General features: G+C 38.0%; 1 protein-coding gene across 3 annotated transcripts in view; it reads right to left on the bottom strand.

Moving 5' to 3' along the window:
* Window positions 1-1,621: 1,621 nt before the first annotated feature.
* The window catches only part of znf536 (zinc finger protein 536), a 294,307-nt gene continuing 272,423 nt past the window's right edge, over window positions 1,622-23,505 (bottom strand). For all 3 annotated transcript variants that reach the window (XM_055231159.1, XM_033985229.2, XM_055231162.1), the window contains one exon: window positions 1,622-3,792. In XM_055231159.1, the coding sequence (XP_055087134.1) occupies window positions 3,653-3,792 (140 nt within the window). In that variant the 3' untranslated portion in view covers window positions 1,622-3,652. The remainder of the gene's footprint in view (window positions 3,793-23,505) is intronic.

Below are 23,505 nucleotides of genomic sequence, written 5' to 3'. Positions count from 1 at the left end.
TGATTTAAACGGTGAAGAAAGGAAACTAAGTGCAATATTGTCATACCCGAAAGTCATAAATACCAGGACTAGGACATACTGTTGTTATGTCCTTGAACAAGACACTTCACCCGTCTTTCCTTCATGTGTCAAGGCACTGTTATGTTGTGCATTTCACCGTTCTCCTGTAAATACATATCTTTGCATAGATTTACATTTGATTCTATAGAAATAGATGGTTAAAACTGCACTTTGGAACATTCTCCATTCAGATAGATCGGCTTTATGTCATATTGTAGTGGATTATGGGTAGTTTTCATATTCTAGGACTTGATGTTGTGATGTCATACTTCCAGATGGGGGGGCAGGAGCCAGTTTTTCCTATTGATTACATTGTATTTTGCCATGAAATATCCAAAATGTTGAACCTGATCAATTCTATCAGTGACTCGACCCAAGATCTCGCTGTAATACAACAAAAGTGTCAATTTTAACGATATATATTTTAGCTGACCTCCATCTGTGTTAGGCATCATTAGCTTGCAGACTATTATGTCATCTGAAACCCAGAAATAGCCAAAGGAACAACATTTCCGTGGAACCCAGCGGGAGGAGGCCCTCATCCAGGCAAAGTGAGAGTCAGATTTGCGGAGATGCAAGATTCCACAAACCTGGCTGCCTATGGACACGTTTTTCAGTGCAATAAACACCAAAATGCTTTTATTTTAGTGTATTTTAGGCCTAAAAGGTGCATACTGTGACTTTGCAGATGCATTTGATTGAATTTCTATCTTCATTGAACAGGTTTGGGTCATGTATGGGTATCATGTATGATAGAATGCAATCTGATTTCTTGCCACTAGATGATGCCAAAAAGGTCAATGTCTATATGGGTTGTAGCTGATCAAACGAGGATGCTCAAATGAAGAAATAAAGTAGTGTGTTTCAAATTTTGAGTAAAATTTGCAATAAAAATCTTGGCACTGAAATAAAAAATCTTACACTTGTTGAATCAGAACTTCGACTAAAAGTATTTTCTGGAGTAAAGATATCTTTGAATATCTAGGGCTGTAGCAACAAACTGGCTAATTGTGCCTAGGCCAATCATTGTTGTTTTTTTTTTGTTTTTTTTTGTTTTTTGTACTGTGCAGATGTTAAAATAGATATGAACATAGTAATACGTAAATATTCTCTATTTAGTCACCTGATTCCAGCCTTTGTTTGGTTGATAATTTGATTAAAAAGTCTCATTGTACAATAGAAATAGTCAAAATATGAATCACTTCCTCGTTCTCGTTAGCTACAGCCCTAATATCTCCCCTCAGTATCTTAGTTAGCACACACTGTCATGGCTGCAGTTTCCATCAGAGCACCTAAGGGAGACAACATGGCGCAGCTTGTAATTTACTGCCTCTTCCACTCCATGATCACACTCCATGAAGCTTCACCGTCAATATGACTCAAGATAATAACTTCTCCAAACACTTAGCTCATTCTCATCCCATCACTGTCACTATCTTCCATTTTGCAAACCCACCTCCGCACCTCCAACAGAAGAAAAAAAATAAACACACCATTACTCTACGATGTTTTTTTTTTTTTTTTAAAGTTTGAATACATTTTATTTTTATTATAAGTACAGTTCAGTAGTTACAAAACGAAGCATCTGCCATGAGAATACAGCAAAACAGAAAAGTGTTGAGCTCACAAGACGCTTTTGTACATAACATGAGGAGTGGAATGCTCATTTTAGCTGGTTTAGAGATGGAAAAAAGAGCCCAAGCTATACAGACTCTGGCCATAATTCTCTTAACTGGAAAATACCGTAAAAGGTTGACAGATCAGATTGGTCAAACCGTTATATTTCCAGAACCCCATACATCCATACACATTCCAACACATTGTTACAATACACTCTATTACTTTAGATGGAATCCCCTTCTTGGCATACGGAAATGATTAGATAGTCTTTATATATATATAAATCAGATATGATATTTACGGCAGAAAAAAAAAAGTTGAATTCGCAGATCAGAGGATTTGCATACAAAATGAAAAATTAAAATGGCGTAACAATTTGTCAAAGCCACATAGAATATTATAGAAGTGGAAAATTTGGACTATACACGCCGCATTGGAATTTTTTTCTTTTTTTAATATTAATATTTTTTTCCTCACAAAAAATGACGTTCACAATGCCAAAGGGACGCACAAACACACACCTTCAGTTTAGTTAGTTAGCTAGTTTTGTACTGTATAAGTTGGATTTATAATACCGTCACAGTGCAAAATACCTCAGAGAACCCAAAAAAACATTGAAAGAAGTCCCTCTATGCATAAATGGTGTTTGTATATATGGGGGCGAATATGCTTGCAGCACAGAAGACGATTGTCATATTTTTTTCGATTTTTTCGTTGATCGATACATGGAAGAAGGCATTAATGTACAGTACATATATAAAAAAAAAAAGAAAGAAAATTCTAAGTTCTAAGGTCTAGCACGACTACATAGCTTTTTTTTCGTAGAAGCGGTAACAGATGACTCGTATCTAAGGCTATACACAATATTTTTCCAGTTTTTTGTTTGTTTTTTGACATTTTTTGATCTCTCCGTAAAGTAAATACATCAAACCAGTTTTCAGTAGTCAGTAACACTGTGCAACAATGAACGGTGGCAGTATCTTACAGATGTCCTTGAGGTTTTTTTCGACATGAGCGATGGCCAAGAAACCAACAATTTTTCGTTTTTTGAGACGATTTTTTATCTTTTGTTTTTGTTGATATCTATCGACGACTTGGCCGTGTAAACTACTGTCACTTCTTCTCTCCACGGATGACTCAAAATGTTCCGTTGTGTTTTCTTCGTATGTTTTGCACTACCGTAAATCTCTCTATGTACAAGTGAAAGACTTCATATATCGGATAGCGGCCATCTTTGACCTGGTTATAACACTCTATTTACACGTAGGGCAGTTTCAATAGTCATTTCCTTCATCTTAACAGCATCATCAAAAAGCTAAACATCGCTATTGTTATGCAAACTGCCAGCTATTCCATGTGATTCCGAATCGGAGCGCAGATTGTCGTCTGTCCATTCATTTCAATGGGAGATAGTAGAAGCCACAATGTGCTTGGTCTTGGTCAACAGTCTTTTTTAATACATTCCAAGTTCAATTCAAATACAATGGAATTCCGTGGATACCCAAGTCCGTTTTCATGATCAGCATTTTGAAATGTTTTGAAAATAGGAAAAAGGGTCCTAGGAATGTTTCAAAGTTCGTGGGGTTTAATACGTGAAGTGCTAATCGAATAGTGCCACTAGAAAGTAAAATAAAAACATTGTATCATAGGAAGAACCGCAAAGACGAGGGGGGGCATCCAAACCACAGGAGACGAAACAAGAAAGAAAAGCTGCAGTTACTTTTTAGTGTCCTTCAAAAGTCACTATAGGTCCGGCGCACAAAAGAGTCCCCCCGGAAACTGTCCCCCAGTCACAACTTTCCATCCTCTCCTCGGACATTGACGGTAGTATGTGTGATTTAAATAATGTTTTTTTTTTTTTGTTTGTTTGTTTGTTTTTTTTCAATAGTGTGTTCCTTCACTTCACCAGCCTTCATCATCATCATCATCACCTCCAGCCTCCTCATCCTCCTCTGCACAGGTCCGAGGGTGGTTAGTCTTTGTGTACAGCGTCGGGGTCGCCTAGGTTACTGTTGTTAGGGAGGTTGTTAGGGAGATCGCAGTTGTTGTTAAGGTGGTTGTTGGGGTCTTGGGCCATGGGTTGCTGGTCGTCCTCTCCTCCCCACAGATGCACTATAGGGTCAAATGAGAGAAAGAGAGGAAGATTAGCACGGACCCAAACATACACACATAGAATTACAACATGAGGGTTCTGCTGGATTAGGTTGACACTTACAATAGTTAGATCAGCATTTACAAGTGTTATGTTTTCATTTTTATTAATTTTGTATTGAGAATGTGCAGATTTTGCAGTCAGAATTAGTCAAATACTCAGAAAACACTTGATTTTGTTAGTGGTACTTTTTTTTTTTTTTAAAGAAAACTAGTCAAAATATGTCAAATGTATATGCAAAATTTCTGTTAGCTCATTTTCAGTCCAGCTATGCAATATGTGTATGGCTTTTAATCAACTACTATGACTACTACCCAAAAGTCACTGACAGTTGAAAAAAAAAAAATCATAACTCTTTTGTTACTAAGTATTTTTATTTTATTTTTTCAGAGCATTTAGAATTACTCTTCCGACATTAATATGAGCAAATATAGCACCGAGGAACGAACCCTCATTGTACAGTGGGACTTTGAGTCACATGGGTCAAATTCACAAACCCAGCGGTGTTTTATCGTCGACATTTTAATCCCAGAGATGCCCCAAGTGTAAATGCCATTAAAGGAATAATAAGTTGTTTTCAAAGACAGGGGGCAGTATGTGATGTCCACAGACCTGACTAGTCCCGATTTCTTCCTGTGGGGCGATCTTAAAGAAAAGGTGTTTGTGAATAAACCTCAGACAATGAACAAATTAAAACGTAATATCAAGAATCAAATAAAAGCCATAAGCCCGGAAATGCTTTCAAATGTTATGCAAAGTGTGTTGGATCGGGCTGTTCAGTGCGAAACCGAAAATGGTGGACACTTAAAAAACATTATTATTAAAAATTAGGTCATTTTTACTTCCCCTGGTTTAAGTAGTGATAAGTTCAAGTGTAAATGAACAATTATAACCGTATATATTGCCAAAAATCACAGAAGGTTCAGTTTACCTACTGCTAAAATTTGGTGAGTATAACTTAAGAATTACAGAAGCTCTTGAAAATTTAAAAGTGTCAGTGACTTTTGGGCTACCCTGTACTACTTAGGATACTTATGTGTAGTTACATGATATGTTTATGTAGTACTTGCTTTGTTGTATTTCTAGATGATAAACCACATTGCATTGCACTGTTCTTGTGCATATGTAATGACGATGGAAGTTGAATCTATTCTAAGCACTGCACTCTACATATGTATGGGCTTGATTAATAATTACCACTGTTCCTGTAGCAATTACCAATCCAAAACAAAAATATTCAGTCTTTTAAATGGCCAAAAGTCCTCAGAATATCATCTATGAACAGAAAGCTGAAATGCATAAATACAGCGTGATCAACAATATTATGTTTTACGCTCCAGCAAATATATTTTTGGATAAAAGTTGGACACATTTGCTTGGTGCTAAATTGGAGAAAAAGCTGAATTTTGCCAGAAAATGTAATGATGTAACACTGGTCATCCCGGTATGTAACAATAAAAAACACTGAAATGCAAGATCTGGCTGGAACAAGCTGGAACTAGCAACAGATTGTGTATTTGTACAGTTAATGTATGTATATAGAGTTGTGTTATTATCATTGTTATTCGTCTCATTGTCTTTTTAATGAAACTGCATGTCCAGATACCACTAGGTCAGCAGATCCACAGCAGGACTCTCTGTTTCTCTCTAATTCAATAGTTTGCGTACACAGACACTAAGGCCATTCATTGAGGCTATCATAATTTGTAATGCTCGGAGAGGCTAACACATTACAACGATGACAACTGGACTTGCTTCGTACTCGTTCAAGTTTGCAGGCTCCGCGAGTGAGACGGAGGCTGCGAAGTGAAGTGCGTAAATCTAATAATAAAAACTTTTTAAGAGTGGCTGAGAAATGCAGCAGTGTAATTAGCTCCCATAGCGGCCGACACTAAATAATACAAGTTGTCCCCGGCCCTCCTCCTCCCTCTCGCGCGCTTTCATTCCCTCAGCAACTTCTGCGAAAATTATTTTGCAATAAAATGCCAGGGAACACATTTGCATGTCATGTTCCTTTAAAGTGGCGTTATGAATCTGACAAAACCAAATTAAAACACGGCTTTATTTGAGAAGTGCCTTTGCCGAGTAGGGGAGTGGATCAAAATGAATGGGGGTGCCGTGGTAACAGAGGGGAGATATTGAACTAATAATGTGATAAAGTGTGTGAGGATGCATGCTGGGTAATAACTCTCACTGTCTATCTGAACTGAACTACTCAAGTTTTTTTTATACACACGAGGCTGTTTGGGAGGCTTGTTGTTGTTTATGGAAAATAATTCTCCCCACTGAAATTGCGCTGTTTATTAAATTGCTCGATTTTTATCTTGATGTCAGAACATTTTGAGTAAATTTGGGGATGTAAGTAAATTTGGACCAATCACTTGCGAACAGTGAGACAAAAGTGTTCCTCTTTATTTCTGTAAATGCAGTGAGATTATTTCTATTGTTAATGTTAGTGTTTAAAAAAAAAAAAAAAAAGACATTTATGATGAAAAATGATTTACGTTTTAGTCCAAACTCCCTGAAATGAGCACTCAATTAATAAACAAGTGACCTTAGATAAGTAAATAATATCACAGTTTGTCAAGACTTAGGCTTAAAAGAAAAAATAAATAATAATAAATTGAAAAAAAAAAACAACAAAAAACATAGAAAACCATAAAAATAAAAAACAAAATAAAATAAATAAATTAATAAACAACAACAAAACAAAAACAACAATAATAATAATAATAATAATAATAATAATAATAATAATAATAATAATAATAATAATAATAATAATAATAATAATAATAATTTGATCCATTTATTTTATTACATTTTAAAAGTTAAGGTTTCACATTATTTTCGTCTGCTTTCTTTTTTTAGTTTAAGCTATTTAAACATATGCAATTCAACTTCTTCCTTTTGTTTTTTTCAGAATGTAATCCTAAAACTACATCTGCAGCGCTCAGTATCTCAAAGCACTTCCATTTCTATTTGAACCAATGTGCCATTCCCGCTCCTCCCCACACGGAGGCGATACAAGACTGTGAATACACCCCTCTCTCCCGCCGCCGCTCTCCTCACAGCCAGGCACCTGCGCATACATCTTCAAGACTAATACCCCCATAAAACATTCATGTCCTTAAAAATAACTCAATAAGAGCTAATTCACGCCAAACTTCCACAATGAAAAACAATGACTCCATTACACCGCCGTCGCTCCCTAATTCCACAATCCATTTATAACACGAAAACTATTTTATTTCTCGCCATAAATAAAGCAAAACACAAAATATGGTTTAATAATTCCTTTCTAAAATAAAAACTACCGTCTTGTTCCTCCCAAGGGCATTTTCCACTCCCTGCCTTTGACTTTTCGGTAAAAGAAAGTTGCTGGTAACGAGCTCCAGATTAGGGTCCCATATTTGATTTTCACTGTTCATTAACTAAGCCACCTGGAATGTTATTATTTAAGCACGCAGCCCCTTCTCCCCAAACAACTGGCGCGGCGGTGGGGGAGACATTTCCTGGCCAACTTTATACATTTAGCATAACTTCCTGCTCGCAGTTTTTAATTTCCCATTCGGGTACGTGGCAGATGCACCTTACAGACAAATCGGAGGAAAAAAAACAAAAAAAAAAAAACAGAAAGAGGAGCCTGCCCGGTGTTCATTTATCACATGAATGGAGTGATGTGTTTGAGCGATTTGGATATTTCAGCGATAGCTCTCGACTTTGATGTGGTTTGATGACACTGGTGTCTATATGGCAAAAATATCGACTTGTAATTATGTTGGGTAGGAGCCAAAACTGGGGATGAGTGTGAGGGATGCAGGGGTGAACATTTAGAGGGTACAGCTAGAGGGTTTTTTTGGAAAACAGCAATAAAAAGAGAGATATTATAAGAAAATATCTGTCTTATCTTGCAATAGTAAAAAGCAGTAACTACAACTCAAACAGATTGGGTATTTCAGTGGGACGGTTTAATGCTAAGACGAAAAAATCTTTTATTTGTGTTTTGTGATTGTATTTGTAGCATAACTTGGTACTCTTGTTTATTTATGTGAAGTATACCTAAGTACTAAAATGAAACTTGAATAAAATGAAGTGTTATTCTGTATTTGGCTGTTGTAAGCAAACGATTTTTTTTGTAAGTGTACAAATTAGGTAGGCGTTAATGCAGGTGAATGTAAATGTGGAAGATGCTTAAAATAATCTATATCATCTGTTGTTTAGGCTGTCCTTCCAATCATAAATACCCAATGACTGATTTAAAAAAACAAAAACAAAAAAAAAAAAAAAAAACTTGGAAAACTTTGAAAAAACTCATGTTTTCATGGTAAAAAAAACATTTTTTTTTTTTTTTTTTTTATCAAACATGCCCATTTATCTATGCCACATTTTGTAGATAAAACTTAAACATTACTATGGATTATTAGCATTACACATTAATATTATAATGCATTAAAATTACTTCATTTATTTATATTCATAACTCTTTTTGATTCACTTAAAAAAAAAAAAAAAAAAAAAAATTAAAATTGTCCATGTTTTTGTATAAGAAAAACAACATTTTCACAAAAAACAATAATTCAGTCATAGGATCCACTTAGTCTCAAAATGGGAAGATTCTAATGTTGAAACCAAATAGTTCAAGTTTACCTACACAGCTTTTGTTTCATTTGAACGCACTCCCCGGCACAGTACACCCTCAATATCCTCTCCGAATGCAAAAAGCAACCCTGCCCTCTAGTGGCCAGCTGTGAGAATACACCACAGTAGTTATAGCGGAGGAGAAGGCCCAGCAAAAAGCGGACATATGGTCTGAGGACACGCAGCTCCGGGATCCATCCACTGTTAATACACGTGTCATGCTTAACAGAATGGATAAATGGGGAGGAGGCTGAACAATGGCATACCAGTGCACTTTGAGCATGTGCCCGATCGCCCTGGGACGGGGGGAGAGAGAGTGAGTCTGGTCTCCGCGGTTACACCTGACATTAATAGCAGTCTGTGAAAACATCGCGGCACAACAGCTCGGTGCCAAGTGAAGCTGGCATTTCGCAGTTGTGTAGACTATAGTGCCACAGCGGTGCGTTCGGGCTCCGTCAGCAGCCAGCACAAATGATGGTGATCGGTTTTAAGTGTCTATTTTAACAGCGGTTATTTCCTGACAACAAAAATACTGTTGGTGGTATTTTCGAGCACTGGTGACATTTTGAAATATTCTGAAAATGACGGTCTGCTGCTCGAGCCATGTTGTTGGTGTTATTGAGCTGGCTGAGGACTATAATTTAAAGAAAGCAATAGTGTCTAGAGCGTTCAGTGTGTTAGCGAAGCAACTGATATCTGGGTTTTGGAGAGGAAGAGGAAGAGGAGAGGTTGTGCAGGGTCTATTGTACAACTTGATTCTGGTTCTGACATACATTTTACAAGGAAAAGAGTTAAGAAATGCAGATAATAACAATACTAATTCATAATAATAATAATAATGATAACACAACTACAGCCCTTGGTCTTGGTCATGGTCATATTTTTATATCGTACTTTTCTACCTTCAAGGAACTCAAAGTCGCTTTACGTCAAGGAACCACTCACTCATTCACACGCACATCCATACACCAGTTTACGCAGACACTAGGGGCGAAGTGTGTTGTCTCGCCCAGTGACACAACAACAGCAATAATTTGTCGGAGTTGGAATCGCGCCGCCAACCTGTGGATCAGTGGATTTGACCGCTGAACCAATGATGTTTATGTCGAGAGTGGGTTTCGAACCGCCAAGCTACTGTAGAAAGAGCTGCCCTCGGGTAGATTGATGGAAGCGAGCCTGTTAATCTGCGACATCGGCCCCTCCGACCACCACCGACACACACACACACACACACAGCACATTCAAACTAAGCATGGAGGGGTCAAATGCCTAAGGACACAACATCATTTTCCATTAGAACCACTCCTGCCCCACTGCAACATTCATTTAAATACCAACCAGGCCCGGCAACGCTTGGCTTCAGAGATGAGGTATTGACAAGAAGGTATGTCCCCGATGGTTTCAATGTTTACAAAGCCATAGAAAAGTTACTATTGAGGAAGTTTTTGTGGGATAATTCATCATTTTGGAGTTCTCATAGTTTGTAGAGCTGTATTTTGGGGTTAAAGAATCTCAAAATTTTTAAAATGCAAAGTCCAAATGAACTAATCGGTGGTTTGGTCATAGTTGGATGATGACGAACCAACCCAGTATGATTTTTGTTTTAAACCTTGTGTTGAATACTGCGTGTTACAAATACTGAGATAAACTTGTTTCTCAGCACGAATGTGACACATACTTATTTTAAGATGTCTACACTGGAACTTTGGTTAGATGGCACAGTTCTTCATCTTCAGGTTGACAAGACAACTTTTAATACATCTTTTCAGTGACTGCACCATCTTTTAGTGACAAATTCTAAGCTAACGGTATATCCATTTATGACCTTGTACAAACAGTATGTACAGTGAGTTAAGTCCTTATAGTACCTTTCTTGGCATGTAAGTACTGGAAATATAACACATGCGTCTGCTGTTTGTAACTTCCTTCATCTGATCAGATAAACTCTTTCTTTGCAACTCTCTACTTGGTCTGCAATCTCTTCCTTCACAATTACAAAGAACATAAACATCTGAAGTAACTTAAAATCAGTAATCCATTATGGGCAAAAGCAGTTGTGCCACGATAGCGCCGCGTTACAAATCTGACCCTAAAACACACCATCGTTTCCTCGGTGACGTACTGCCTAAACACGTGACCTTTTTACCTTACAATTTGGAGTTTACGTGGTGCCACTGAACGCACCACGGCTCTGCTTTGTTCCCTCACATATGCATCCGGGCCGCACTAGCACAGCATGTTGTTCTTGGCAGGGCCTGGTTACATTGTACATCCCTCCATTTATAAATATGTAAATACGAGCTGAACCAAGCAGGCGCAGCGTAGCCTAGGCCCCGCTCGTACAACCGCGGAGAGGAAGTGAGCACGTACTCCACCCCTCCACCTCCTCCCCCTCACCCCCGTTTTCTAAAAACCTTATTTTTAGATAGGTTTAATGAATACAGGATGTTTATAGTTAGCATTCCCTGTGATTTCACACAAAAGGTTTGAAAAAAATCCACCATGGCACCCCCCCCCACCCCACCTTTCTCCCTCTTTCTCTCTCTCTTTCTCTCTCTTTCTCCCATCCCTCAAAGCACCAAGCGAAAAAAAAAAAAAAAAAAAAAGGAATATTATTATAAAAAAAACTAAATTTGTGGCGAAACGCAGCGGGATTGTTGTGCTCTAAGTTAGCTCGCGGCTCAGATCCCGATTAAACAAACAGACGGGCGTGTTAAGGTGCGACAAAGAAAGTGACACCAGAAAAGTTGGCGGAAAGAGAGATTGAAAAGGGAAAGAGAAAAAGAGAGAAGGAATGTGTCTCGCAATGCAACATCAAGGGCAATTTGTGTGTTGGATTTTTTATAAAGTTGCAAAAAAATATATCAAAACCGAACCAATATACGGAGTTATCTGGTCTTTGTGTGATGTTGTGGATTTAGGGATGTGTCGACGTGCTTTGGCAGAACTTTGAAATGTAGCAGTGCAGTAGAATGTATAGTGACAGAATGGGAGAAGTTTGTCAAAAATAATACTAAGTTGAATACAGTTTTGCTAGTAGAAGTGGGTTGCCTATTTTTGCTTTTTCTTTGATAATCTGACAACGCACGTGCTGTCTTTATCGTCTTGTTTAACCGGTTTTAGGATGTTTTAGAATGTGTACAGCGTAGTACGATGCGGTGAATAAAGTTATACAAATGTAAAGCTTAAAAAAAGAAGAGGAAACCATGTCTATGTATGTCAGTCTCAACTTCGTTTTGTTTCACACTTCAAGGTTTGGTGTGGTAAAAAATTAGAAGTTGCTCAGGAATATACAGAGGTGGAAAATGGAAGTACTACTGTATAGTTAGGTGCAAAGTTTAGGTATACTTTTTACTTTTACTTCACTACGTTTGAGAGCAGTTATCTGTATTTTCTACTCCACTACATTTCGCACAGGCCTGAAAAGTACAAGTATTTTTTTTTTATTATTGTCTGAGTTTGACAGGTTTGTAGTTTAAGTAAATAAAAATATAGAAATAAAAACATGTAGAAAAAATGATCGATTAAATTGTTTCTATTGAACAAAATTCTGCAAAAATCTTTATCAAAATCACTACATTTTCTAGACCTCAAAATCTATGCAAAATACCTACTTTTTACTCTTTCAGTACATTTTTTCACTTTTTTACATGTGATACGTACTGTTACTTGAGTATTTTTCACTCCGGTATCTGTACTTTCATTAAGTAACACAACTGAGTACTTCTTTCACCACTGGAAACGCAATACTTGAGTTAAATTAATCCATGCTGCTAAAATCTGTTCCCTATTTTGTCCAGTAGAGGATGTTATGACTAGAAGCGAAGAGATAATGTTAAATAGATAACAACATCTGGTTTGCAAAGTTTGATGATTTTAAAGTAAAGTTACTGACCTGAAACTTGGGCTGCTAGTGTCACCTGGTTGTTGTTTTTTTTTATGGAGATAAATAAGTTTAATTTCATACTGTGGAACATTTCAGGCAAAGCAATACCATCTCCACTGAGCAGGGCCGGATCAGCCTATAAGCAGATTGAGCAGCTGCATGGGGTCCCAAGGCCACCAGAGGGCCCCCAAGACCCCTTACATTTGTATTCAAAATAATATAATATGTAAAGTTATACTACAGCAGCATAAATATCCCTCTATAAAGATTACATTTGTTGTTTTTTTATACATAGTACCAAAATAACGGCTGCCTACATTTATTTTATCAATGTGTTTACACCCCGAGGTACTTTTGAATGGCTGTTTTACAAGTTAGATTAAAATATTTCAGTCTTTTGTCATAAAAATAGAAACACAAATGGACAAAGTGATGAGAGCATGTTCATAATGTTGTCAAACGCGAGTCACCATTAGCTGAGCCCAGGTACATTCACTGCTAGGGGCCCAGAGACACATTCTGCTTAAGGCTCCCCGAAAGCTAGAGCCGGCCCTGCCACTGAAACAAGCAGGCGGCTGACACTCTATCAGAAAAGTTACTTAGTGCAACTTTATACGGCAGAAGTGAGTCAGTAAATCCAGAGCAAATCCAAATTGGTTGCTAATAGCATCACGTACATTTCAATTGAGATACATATGTTTAATCCCACACTGTGAAACATCCCAGGCAAAGGAATGACATCAACACGGAGACATGCAGGTGCAAAAGTTACATAGTGTCTCTTTAACTACGAACGTGAGTCAGAGCAAACCCAAAATGATTGCCGTCAAACACAATGCCGTGAACGTCCTTCTTTCTATCTCCCCTCTCCAAAGCAGTTTCTGAGGCTAAAAGATTCCCGGCTTGATAATACCTCCACTGAGCAATTTAAGCCCAAACACTCGTACGCTACAATCTGTCTTCTCTGCCTGATAGCGCTTTTCTCCCCTCTCCTCTCCAAATTACTTTCTTTCATATCTAATTATATTTGCTAATGATCTTATAAGAGAATAATGGAATGTGCTTGATCTATTACCTTTTTTTTTTTCTTTCTTTGCCGATACATAAATACAAATGCGGGGGTAGAGACAGGAGCTGGTGTTTTGGGGAGGTTGTGGTTAGGGGGTGTAAATGGGGCTGTTGGGGTCATTAGCGGTGATGTGTACAGGTCATCTTTCACATTTTGGATGACATTTTTCTCTCTCTGCAAATATCAGAGCTCCTCACTGATGTCTTGTCTGTACTCGGAGCTGGAGGCAACGGAAAGTAACTCGTGTGTCGTTTTTGATAAGAGTTTCAGACGCTATTGCGAGGTGTACGTACGAAACGTTAAAGTGAATTACAGAATAATAATGTCCAAAATGCAAAATGTAACTTTTCTTTTCATCTCTGAGATTATATTGCTTCGGAATGTTCCAACGTATGGCTTTAAACTTGCATCTCCATGGAAACAAGCATGCAGGCGATCGCTAAAACACAAGTTACAGAGAGAAGATTCGATCCTGCATGCACGTTTTCGAACTTTTCAGGTTAATGTCATACTCGGGAACATTTCAGGCAAAAACCATAACATCTCCATGGAGACAATCAGACCGGAAAAGTTACAGAGCGTAGATTTAAAATATTTGAGATAACAGGCAAAAGCAGTTACCAAGTTCCATTAATATTACAAACAACATTAGTAAAAATAAATGAATAAAATCTAAAATTAAAACCTCATTGCCTTTGCTTACCCCCGTCTCCGTCTCTCCTACCCCTCCCTCAGTCCCCTTCCTCCCTCCCTCCCTCCCTCCCAGGACCAGCCCACCCATGACACCCACGCCCCCCCCCCCACAACACCTCCTCACCCTTCCTCCACTACAGTAATGGAAGGAAATGACATTCGATCCTTGTTTGATTTGCTAATCATTTGTGCTGAAATCATAATTAGTGGCCTTCCAGTCGTCCCACAGAGGGGGAGTGAACACGGGAGGGGTCCAGGAGGGGGACTGGGTAGAAATAATAATAATAACAATCAAAATAATTCCCACTGGATTATTTTTAGATGCTGATATCTGGCACTAGGCTGGACATGATAATTTGTCGAATGATAGACCAATTGTATTTTCATGTTTTTGTTTTTGTTTTTTGTTTTTTGTGTGTATGTGTGTGTATTTTGCGTGTGTTTTGTGTGTGTTTAAATGTTCAACAACTGAATAAATCGAGTCCTTTTTTAATCTGACAAAACTTTAATCTGAGAAAATTTGGACTAAATCTAAAATTTGCTGTCAAAATTTGCCGCAAAATTACTATGATGAGTTTTTACAGATCTACTCAACTACATCTGTATGATCTTTCCTCATCTTCCTCATCTTTTCTCATCATCAAAACAAAATATTTAAATCCAACAAAATCTTGACTAAAGCTAAAATCGAAATTTGCTGTCAAAATTTGCGAAAAGTGTCCCAAAAGTAACACAATTTTCACCAAAATAAAGCATTTCTATCTGACAAAATCATACCTAAGACTAAGACCAAAATGTGTATAAGGAAGAAAAACAATAAAATGACAAAAAATACAAGGTAAAAACAAAAAACAAGGTGGGTTTTTTAATGGGTTTTCAAAGAAGAGATGGAGTTTATGTCATGGATGGATGATGGGAGGGAGTTCCAGAGTTGTGGGAGCACAGAGACTGAAAGCTCTTGCCCCGATAGAGGACAAGCGGGCAGGGAATGTAAGGGTGGATGAGGTTGGACAGGTAAGGAGGTGTCAGAATTTTGGAGTTTGGACCAGCTGTAGTTTATGAAGAGTTATTTGAGGTAGACCAAACAGAAGAGAGCTATAGTCCAAATGCCCGAAAAGTGCCCCACAACCCCTCCATTCTCACTCTCTTTTCTGTGTGCTTGGCGACAGGCGTCTGATTCTTTGGAGCTGACATAATCCTGATTGATTCGTTCAGCAGATAAAAAACTGGGTCCACTTCTGGCCTTTATACCGAGGGGGGTGCAACATAATACTGGCTTTTATTCAACTACACTGTCACATAATGGCAAAGGAATGTGCAGGGGGGAGAGGAGAGCGAGGAACGCATATTATAAACGTCTGTGACACTTGTGTGAGCGCTGGAAAAGACTAATGTAAGAAAGAAAAACAAAATCATTAAGAGGCCAGATTACCCATGTGCCCCGGTGCCAAAAAGGTCAAATCTAGGTGGGAGGTTTTGGTAGTTTTGTACGTGCTCGTTGTTATGTATATGTGAAGAAACTGTCCGTCAAAAGAAGGATGTTTTTTTTCTTTTTTTTTTTTTTTTTGGCTACACAATTATATTTGGACACTTTTATTGCAACATTTTGTTATTTATTTATTTTTATTTTAAAGAAAATTCTGGTAAATCTGCTTCTCATACTTATAAAATAAAATAAAAATAAAAATAAAAATAAATAATAATAATAATAATAATAATAATAATAATAATAATAATAATAAAATTGCCATACTAATTTTCAAATTTTATTGCTTGTCATTATAATTTCGTATTGTATTTGACATGACTATTTGAATGCTTATTTATTTAGACCCAACTTAAATAAAATAAAATAAAATTTAAAAAAAATTAATTGACTGAATGTACCTTAATCTGGCGACAGTCTTAATATTTATTTTTATACCAAACGTACTTTTAAGGCTATATAATTTTCCCATTTTTCCTCCTCTACTTGTCTATATATATCACTTTGCCTTCACATCCATGTCAGCCCTCTCTAGTTTCCTTATTGTCGTGCTACTGTCTGTCATTGGGTGTAGAGGAAACAGGAGGGGATAGGTCAGAGAGGAAGAGCTGCTGAGGTCATCTTGTGGCCACAAATTGGACACACTTTACTCTGCTTTATTTATCTGCCCTGTGCTTACATAGACCCATCATGAACATCCTTCCCCCAACTTTTACACATGCAAACAAGCTAAAGCCAGACTATGGGGTATTTATATTCACTCTACACAACTGGCACGCACTGGAATGTGGCTGTCAGCATGTGTTTTTAGATTAATTTATGCCTAAACGTCCTATATCACGTAAAATCGACTCTTGTGCGCTTTTAGCCATGTTAGAACGTTGTTACCTCATCAAAAACATACTTGGAGTTGAGTTTTGTTGCATTGAAACATGGTGGAGTAACCCTTTATTATCAGTCTGTTTACATCTCCAAAGCTCAAAATGCTCTGTTCCAACTTGTGATGTCATGCAGTGGTAATTTTCATGTTAACAGCTGCTTTTTACCTTTTGTTCAGTAGAGATTGGAAATTCCAGGGCCGAAATTATCCAAATGATTCTAGTGAAGGTGTATGGAGTTTAAGAACACAATGGAGCACTTCCTGTATCACCACATGACATCACAAGGTGGAAGTGTTTTCAGTTAAACATGAGTGAATGAAAAAAACACAACTCCAGGTATATTTTTGATGAGGAAATAAGATTATAACAGATCAGGAAATAGTGTAATATGGAATTTTTAATATGTTATACTTAGATTAGAACTTTCTGTAACAAAATGTATTGATAAAAAAGATGCATTGTGTAACTTTTAAATGGTCTTTGCTCTGAATTTTCCACCATATGCCATTAATTAACCTTATCTATTTCCATCGCGACAAGCAGGGGACACCACCAGACCATGTTGCAGGTCAGATCTATGGAGAGTTGACCCTGCTCACAGTAAGAATACATGTTTTTCATTGTATGTAGCATCAAATCTCTTGTGTGTTGAGTAAATGCAGGATAGATAAGTGAATTTTGATGCTATACTATGAAACAGCATTGCAACTGAGACAAGCTGATTTACTGGAAAAGTTACACTGACTCTGGACAGTTTTATACGGTCAAATTTTTTATATAGCGCTTTCCCACCTTCAAGGCACTCAAAGTGTTTTACACCAAGGAACCACTCACCCATTCACACACACACTCATGCACCAGTGTACAAAGACACTGAGGGCGAGGTGGATTTAGTGCATCTGTGCGAGCTGGAATCGCACCTGCCAACCTGCCAATGATATTTATGTCGAGAGTGGGATTTGAAACGTCAACCTCAGTGGATCAGTGGACAAGCATTCCAGCACCAACTGAGCTACAGTCGCCCGGTCGGTCCGTGGCACCTGGTGGAAGCAGGTGCAATATGTTAAATTAGTTCACAGTCTCTCCTTTAGAGGTAAAAACATGAGAGGGCAAAGTGCACAAAGCAGTGTGTAGTAGTAGTAGTAGTAGTGCAGATATGGGGTACAGGTACATGCAGTTATAGTAGAAGAGTACTACGTTGGAAACTGCAAATAGAGCCTTATATAGGGCAGGATGCATATAGGGCAGAGTGAGCTCCGCCCTAATGGAGCCTATAATGTAATTCACTATAACCACCCCACTTCTCATTAGATTAATCATACACCCCATTTTACTTGGATTCTGTAAATTGAAAAATGTGAAGGTTAAGTAAAGGGTGGAGCAAAGACGTAGTTTTGTGTAATAGTTTGAGCGTATTTTTGAGGGAAAAGAGAATTAAAATATGGATTTGAAAAATTCATTGGAGGCTTGCGGTTTACTCTTAGTATAGTAGTATTTCTAAAAAGTCAAAATTGATATTACTGTTATCAAAATGTAATTTCATCCCTTCTTGAGAAAATGTTATGTGTTTTTTTTTTTTTTTTTTTCTTTTTCAAAACAGAGTTATCTGTTTTTTGCTATTGAACTGTTAATATTTTGGTTTTTGGTTTTTTTCACCCCTTATTTTTATTTTTATTTTTTCCAGAGATTGGAATTCATTTTTGGTTAATTTTTAACCAAAAGATTGGAATAAGCTTTTTCTTATTTTTTTTCTTATTTTTTTTAATTTTTTTGCTATTGAACTCTTTATTTTTTTTCTTATTTTTCTTTTTTTTCCCCAGAACATAGCCATCAGTATTTTGCTACTGAACGCTTAATTTTTCTTTTCTTAATTTTTTCTTTTCTTTTTTTTTTTCTGCACTTCTTTCAAAAATATATCCAAAGATGAGATAAGGTACCATAGTTGCGACTACCAGCACAATGCAGTAATAACCTATATATAAAAAAAGCATATTTTAAATTATCAAACAACAAACCTCCAGGTAAGTGGGCGAATATCTTCCCCAGCTGTACAACTACCACCCCACTTTTATCGTTACTAAGCTCATCACTTACCACCGTGTTTTGTATAAGGTTATCACACTTATGAACACTAACGGATACAACAATACTTTGATATCAACTGAACAGAAATCTGGCTTAATTATAGCAGATTTAGCAAGCAGACAGTGCCACAGTCAGACAGGCAGTAATGACAACCTATCCCCAGCTATCGCAACCATCATTTATAACCACAAAGAACCTGTCTCTGCACCCCCCATCCCAGGGCCGGGCTGCAGGCCGGGGGGAGGCTCCACCGTGCCACAATGGAGCAGATAAATAAATGACAGCAGTTTAGGAAGTGAGGATTGAGAAGGCTCCCAAGGCCCAGGTGGAGGGGCTGGTACAGACTGGAAGCAATAGGAAGATGAGAGGATAATGTAACAGACATTAATTTGCAATAGAGAGGTAGAGGCGCTCGCCATATGTTAAAGCTCAAGTTTGGATAGTCAAGATTGATCTCCTTAGCAACCGAAGTTAATGTTCGCTTGCTGCAAGTGAATGGGGTTTGGAGGTCGTTGTTCCGAAGTGTAGGTGGGTTTTTAGAGGACAATTAACGTGAAAATTGACACAGGTTTTAAATTGACACCGTGTAACTATCTGAAGTGGCGTGTAACCAGCATGATCCCGTGGAAACAAAAAATTAAAACCACACACAGGGACATTCTCCATGGAGATATGTTCTATGCCATGTTGTGGAATATTAAAACTAAAGGAACAACATTCATGGAGTCAAACAGAAGGAGGTCCTCTTTCACACTAAATACAAAATGAAAATAGTCTAGTTTTAGGCTAAAAAGTTACATGGTGGTTCTTTAATATGTGAAAGACATTATTGGAACTGCTTGGGGCATTGGGTAGAATACACATTTGTCACTGAAAACAGAAAGTAATTGTCAACACTCATGATCAAGATCTGGCCCGTGTTCCACAAATGGGTCCTTAGGTGCTGCACTGCGGTCACCCAATGCTCCAGGTAGGTTTCTCTGAGTAACTGGAAGTAGGATGGGTCAAGTGCAAACACTTTACAATTGTTCATTCCAATGACTTTGCCTATAGACCATTGGGATGGGAGGATGCAAGCTGTACAAAGGCAATACTATTTTGTGGTATAGAATGTTATAAAGTGATGGCCTGATAACCTGATTCTGGTCCGATATGTACGGTCAATTTTTACTTTTATCCTCAAATTATATCATTCGAATTCACTTCAAACTAATCCACAACCCTGTTTCAATACAAACTGGATAAGTGAGCAGTTTAGTGAAATTTTGTTCAGTAGCGTCTTTGCACTAAAATGATCAAATAAAGCTTTATCTGTTATCTTTACGCAGCTGCTTGGCCCAAGCAAAATGTTGGCCTCTGCTGGAGATTTATGGCCGATAGCCAGTAAGCTAACACATGCAACTATTGTCTTTATCTACAGCATAACCTAATATCTGGAAATATACTAAAGTTTTTGTTATGACTTAAGAAGCAATTGCATTCATCCACACAAACACATACCACAATTGTGCATGATCAGTCCTTGTAATGCCTCCCCTCTGCACGCTGCACCGATCGTCACTTGGGCTTGTACATAATGTGAGTGAGAAATAAAAAGTGGAGCACCTGGCTTCTTCTTAACATGATTTCACATGCTTTCACTGGTCTCTGATGATTCAACAGTTGCTGCTACAAACATCTGCTGCCTCCTCTTAACAGATCTCAATTAGGCCTCGCAGCCGCTCACCGTGCCTTATTTATCACACACATTTCTTCACACGTTCTTCTTCTTTTATAATACCCAAGTTTTTAAAAAAAGGATCAAATGTCTGGCTTTTGAGTGGAGATAATAAGCGTGTTAGCACAGATATGTAAGCGAGGTTAGACATTTTGGCAGCAGATTTTGCAAGAGTGTGTCCTTGCCAATGCTAACCGTGTTTTAACAAATAAGAGCATACAAACAGTGTCAATCCTTTAGCCTACAGCCTGTTCGTTGAGCGCGCGGCGGCTACGTGAATTAGCATGCGTCTGTGTTTTTAAAGAAGGAGAAGGAGCCAGTGTTGATATGATTATGTAAATGTAAACAGGATTTCCTGCCGACGAGAATCCGCTTCTCTCTCTCCCTCTCTCTGACCCATTCTCCTTGCAAATCTTCCATTTAAGACCAATTCCCCCGGGGAGGCCGCTGTGCCGTTACTTAACGGGATAATTATGATATACGAAACCTTTCCAAGATCAGCCCCCACCCATACCCCTCCACACCCCCACCTCCACTTGTCTGTGCCTTCTGCCCAAATCTCACTGTTTCTCTGGTGTGTCTGTGGCAAACACTCGGGTCTGCACTTTTACAAGGCCTGCATGTCATATCTCTGGAGTTGTTTGTGAAAAGTGAAAAAAAAAAGTTGTTTGGCAATAATTTTGAACTGATTTCTGCTACACAAATATGAAAATTATACCAAAAACACATATAACACTTATGCATTTTATGTTTCTGCAAATATTCTGCAAGTAGATAATATAGTAAGAACCTTTTGTAAACTTTATTATTGCACTTTTACTACTAATTGTGTAATAATTGTGCTGTACAAAGCAAAGCAAGTTTATTTGTATAGCACAATTCGTACACAAAGTAATTCAAAGTGCTTTACAGAATAGAGTACAATACAAATACAATTCCCTTGCCAGTACGTATTTTGCTATTATGTATTGAGAAATGTAAATAGTCTACATATAAGCATTAAAGATTTATTAAAGATGCAGTTTCTATTTCTATGTCTTAAAGTACAAAAGCAATCATTTTAAATCATTAGCATCCTAGTTTAATTGCTTAAATCATTTTTTTTTTTGCGGTCTGATTGTCTGAGGACAGAGCAGTGACACTCACATGTAGAAAGGTCTGGAGAACAGAATGAGACAAAAACTCAACATGACGAAATGATACTCAAAATTACACCATAAATTGTTATTGAAATGTTTAATTATTGCTACATTTCCTGTCCACTAGCAAATCTGTATTAATATTTTTCCCACAGGTGCTCCGACTGCGCGCCAATTCTTCTGTCACTGTGTTATTTTTATTAAGTTCCACTGCTGTATCAGATCCCCCATATGTCTTGGCTCTTCGCTGCCTTCGATGACCTCACGTTGGAACAGATGATCCTTATATTCCACATACCGCTCCCATATCCCTGTGAATAATATACCCTGATACTTTGATCTCAGTCGGGAATGAAACAAAAATCGCACATGCACTTTTGATATCGAGTCAGAACAGAAATCACTCTACTTTAAACATTTGACAACGTGGACGTACAAGCTAATTGCCGTTCGCCGTGGTTGTTTGGCTCCTTATTTACTCGTACAACTTTGTTACCGGGCCACACGTCAAACTATTTACGTCCAGAGTAAGCACTTACGGCTACGACTCCTTAGCCTCGACACCGCGCGTAAACATAGAAGGAGGAGATCAAAAGTCTTCATCGCAGAGTGTGACAGATGACAGATACGTGCTAGGATTTTCCATGATCTGCAGCCTGGGCGATTGGGGGGGCATGGGTAGAACATAGGGCTACTTTAAGGGATGGAAAGAATAATAGTTGGGGAGATGAAAATGTATGTTGCGTTCACATGAGGTATAGGACGAAGCCAAAGTTTAGACTGCAATATAAAGAACAGTTTGTTTATGACAAGTTGTTGCTTTTGGACAATTAGTCTTCCATTGTGGTGTGGTGTGTGACCTTATTTCACCTACTAGCAACTGTACGCGAGGTTACAACGATGACTGTATTAGAAGTTTTATTCGTTTTCTTTCAAATTTTAAGTGCGCGGATTTTGTAGGTAGGATTAGATCAGATAGGGTGGCGGGTTTGACTCCCAAGCTGTTCAGAGTTGGTTTTGAGGTTTCAATCATCAATCAAAAACATGCACAATAGGTAAAGTCCTCCAGCTAAGGTAGTCCTGACCAATAGCTCGAGATCTGGAGATGGGTTACCTGGCGCAGTACTGTGTCGCCCGCTCCATCGGCATTGATAGATGGGTCAAATGTAGACAAATTGCACCTTTATAGTGACTTAATCTTTATTCTCCCCATAGTTAAACGCTGTCATCTGCAGCTACCCATCTCTAGATCTTAGCCTGGGTCCATCAAGAGTACCTAGTTGGAGGATTTGCCAACTGTGCGTATTTTACTGCAGAAGATGACGAACAGTAATAAATATCCAGTCAAGTCTTTTCGATAGCTGGACACCTGCTAATAAAAGCAAGTCATTTTTTTTTCAGAATGCTATGGGTTTGTCCAACTCTAATCTAGAAATCTGCTTTATACTTGTTTTTGTTGTATGACTTCACATTGTTTTCAAGCAGGACAATATGGCACTTCAAAGCAAAGGAGCAACATTCCCTTTCCCAATTACCCATCCAATCAATCCCACACCACCAAACAGCGCACATCGGTGGGAAGAAGAACAGACCATAGCAACTAATTTCTCCAGTTATTTTTCACATTTGGTCAGACGTGTCCTCGCTGCCAACCATTAGTTTGTATTCCCTGCTAATTGTCCCATCATAAATAACGCAGATGTAACTGAAATTGGACTTTACTTGGCTCCTTGACCTTGAGTGGGTGATGCGTGACAGATGACATATCCAATAAGTTTACACTAACGTTGATGTATTCTGGTCCTGAACTCTCCCAAAGATCGCATGTGTACCGCACCATAATGGACTATTAAAAAGATGGATGCGCCCAAACACGCAGCACTTTGATGTGTAAAGAATTATTAATAGGTCTTTCTTCTATTGTTTCTCAGTGAAATCCATAACTTTTGTTCCCTCCCCTGTTCCACAAACCAGGGCTGTTTCTTGCTTTGAGGAAGCCCTGTGCAATATGGTTCCTGGGGGGCCTTAGTTAGGAAAAAAAAACAAAAACGAGAGGTGCTTATCATTTAGATCATT

Source organism: Periophthalmus magnuspinnatus, chromosome 3 (genome assembly GCF_009829125.3).
Source record: "Periophthalmus magnuspinnatus isolate fPerMag1 chromosome 3, fPerMag1.2.pri, whole genome shotgun sequence".
NCBI lineage: Eukaryota > Metazoa > Chordata > Actinopteri > Gobiiformes > Gobiidae > Periophthalmus > Periophthalmus magnuspinnatus.
This window is presented reverse-complemented; position numbering and strand designations above follow the sequence as displayed.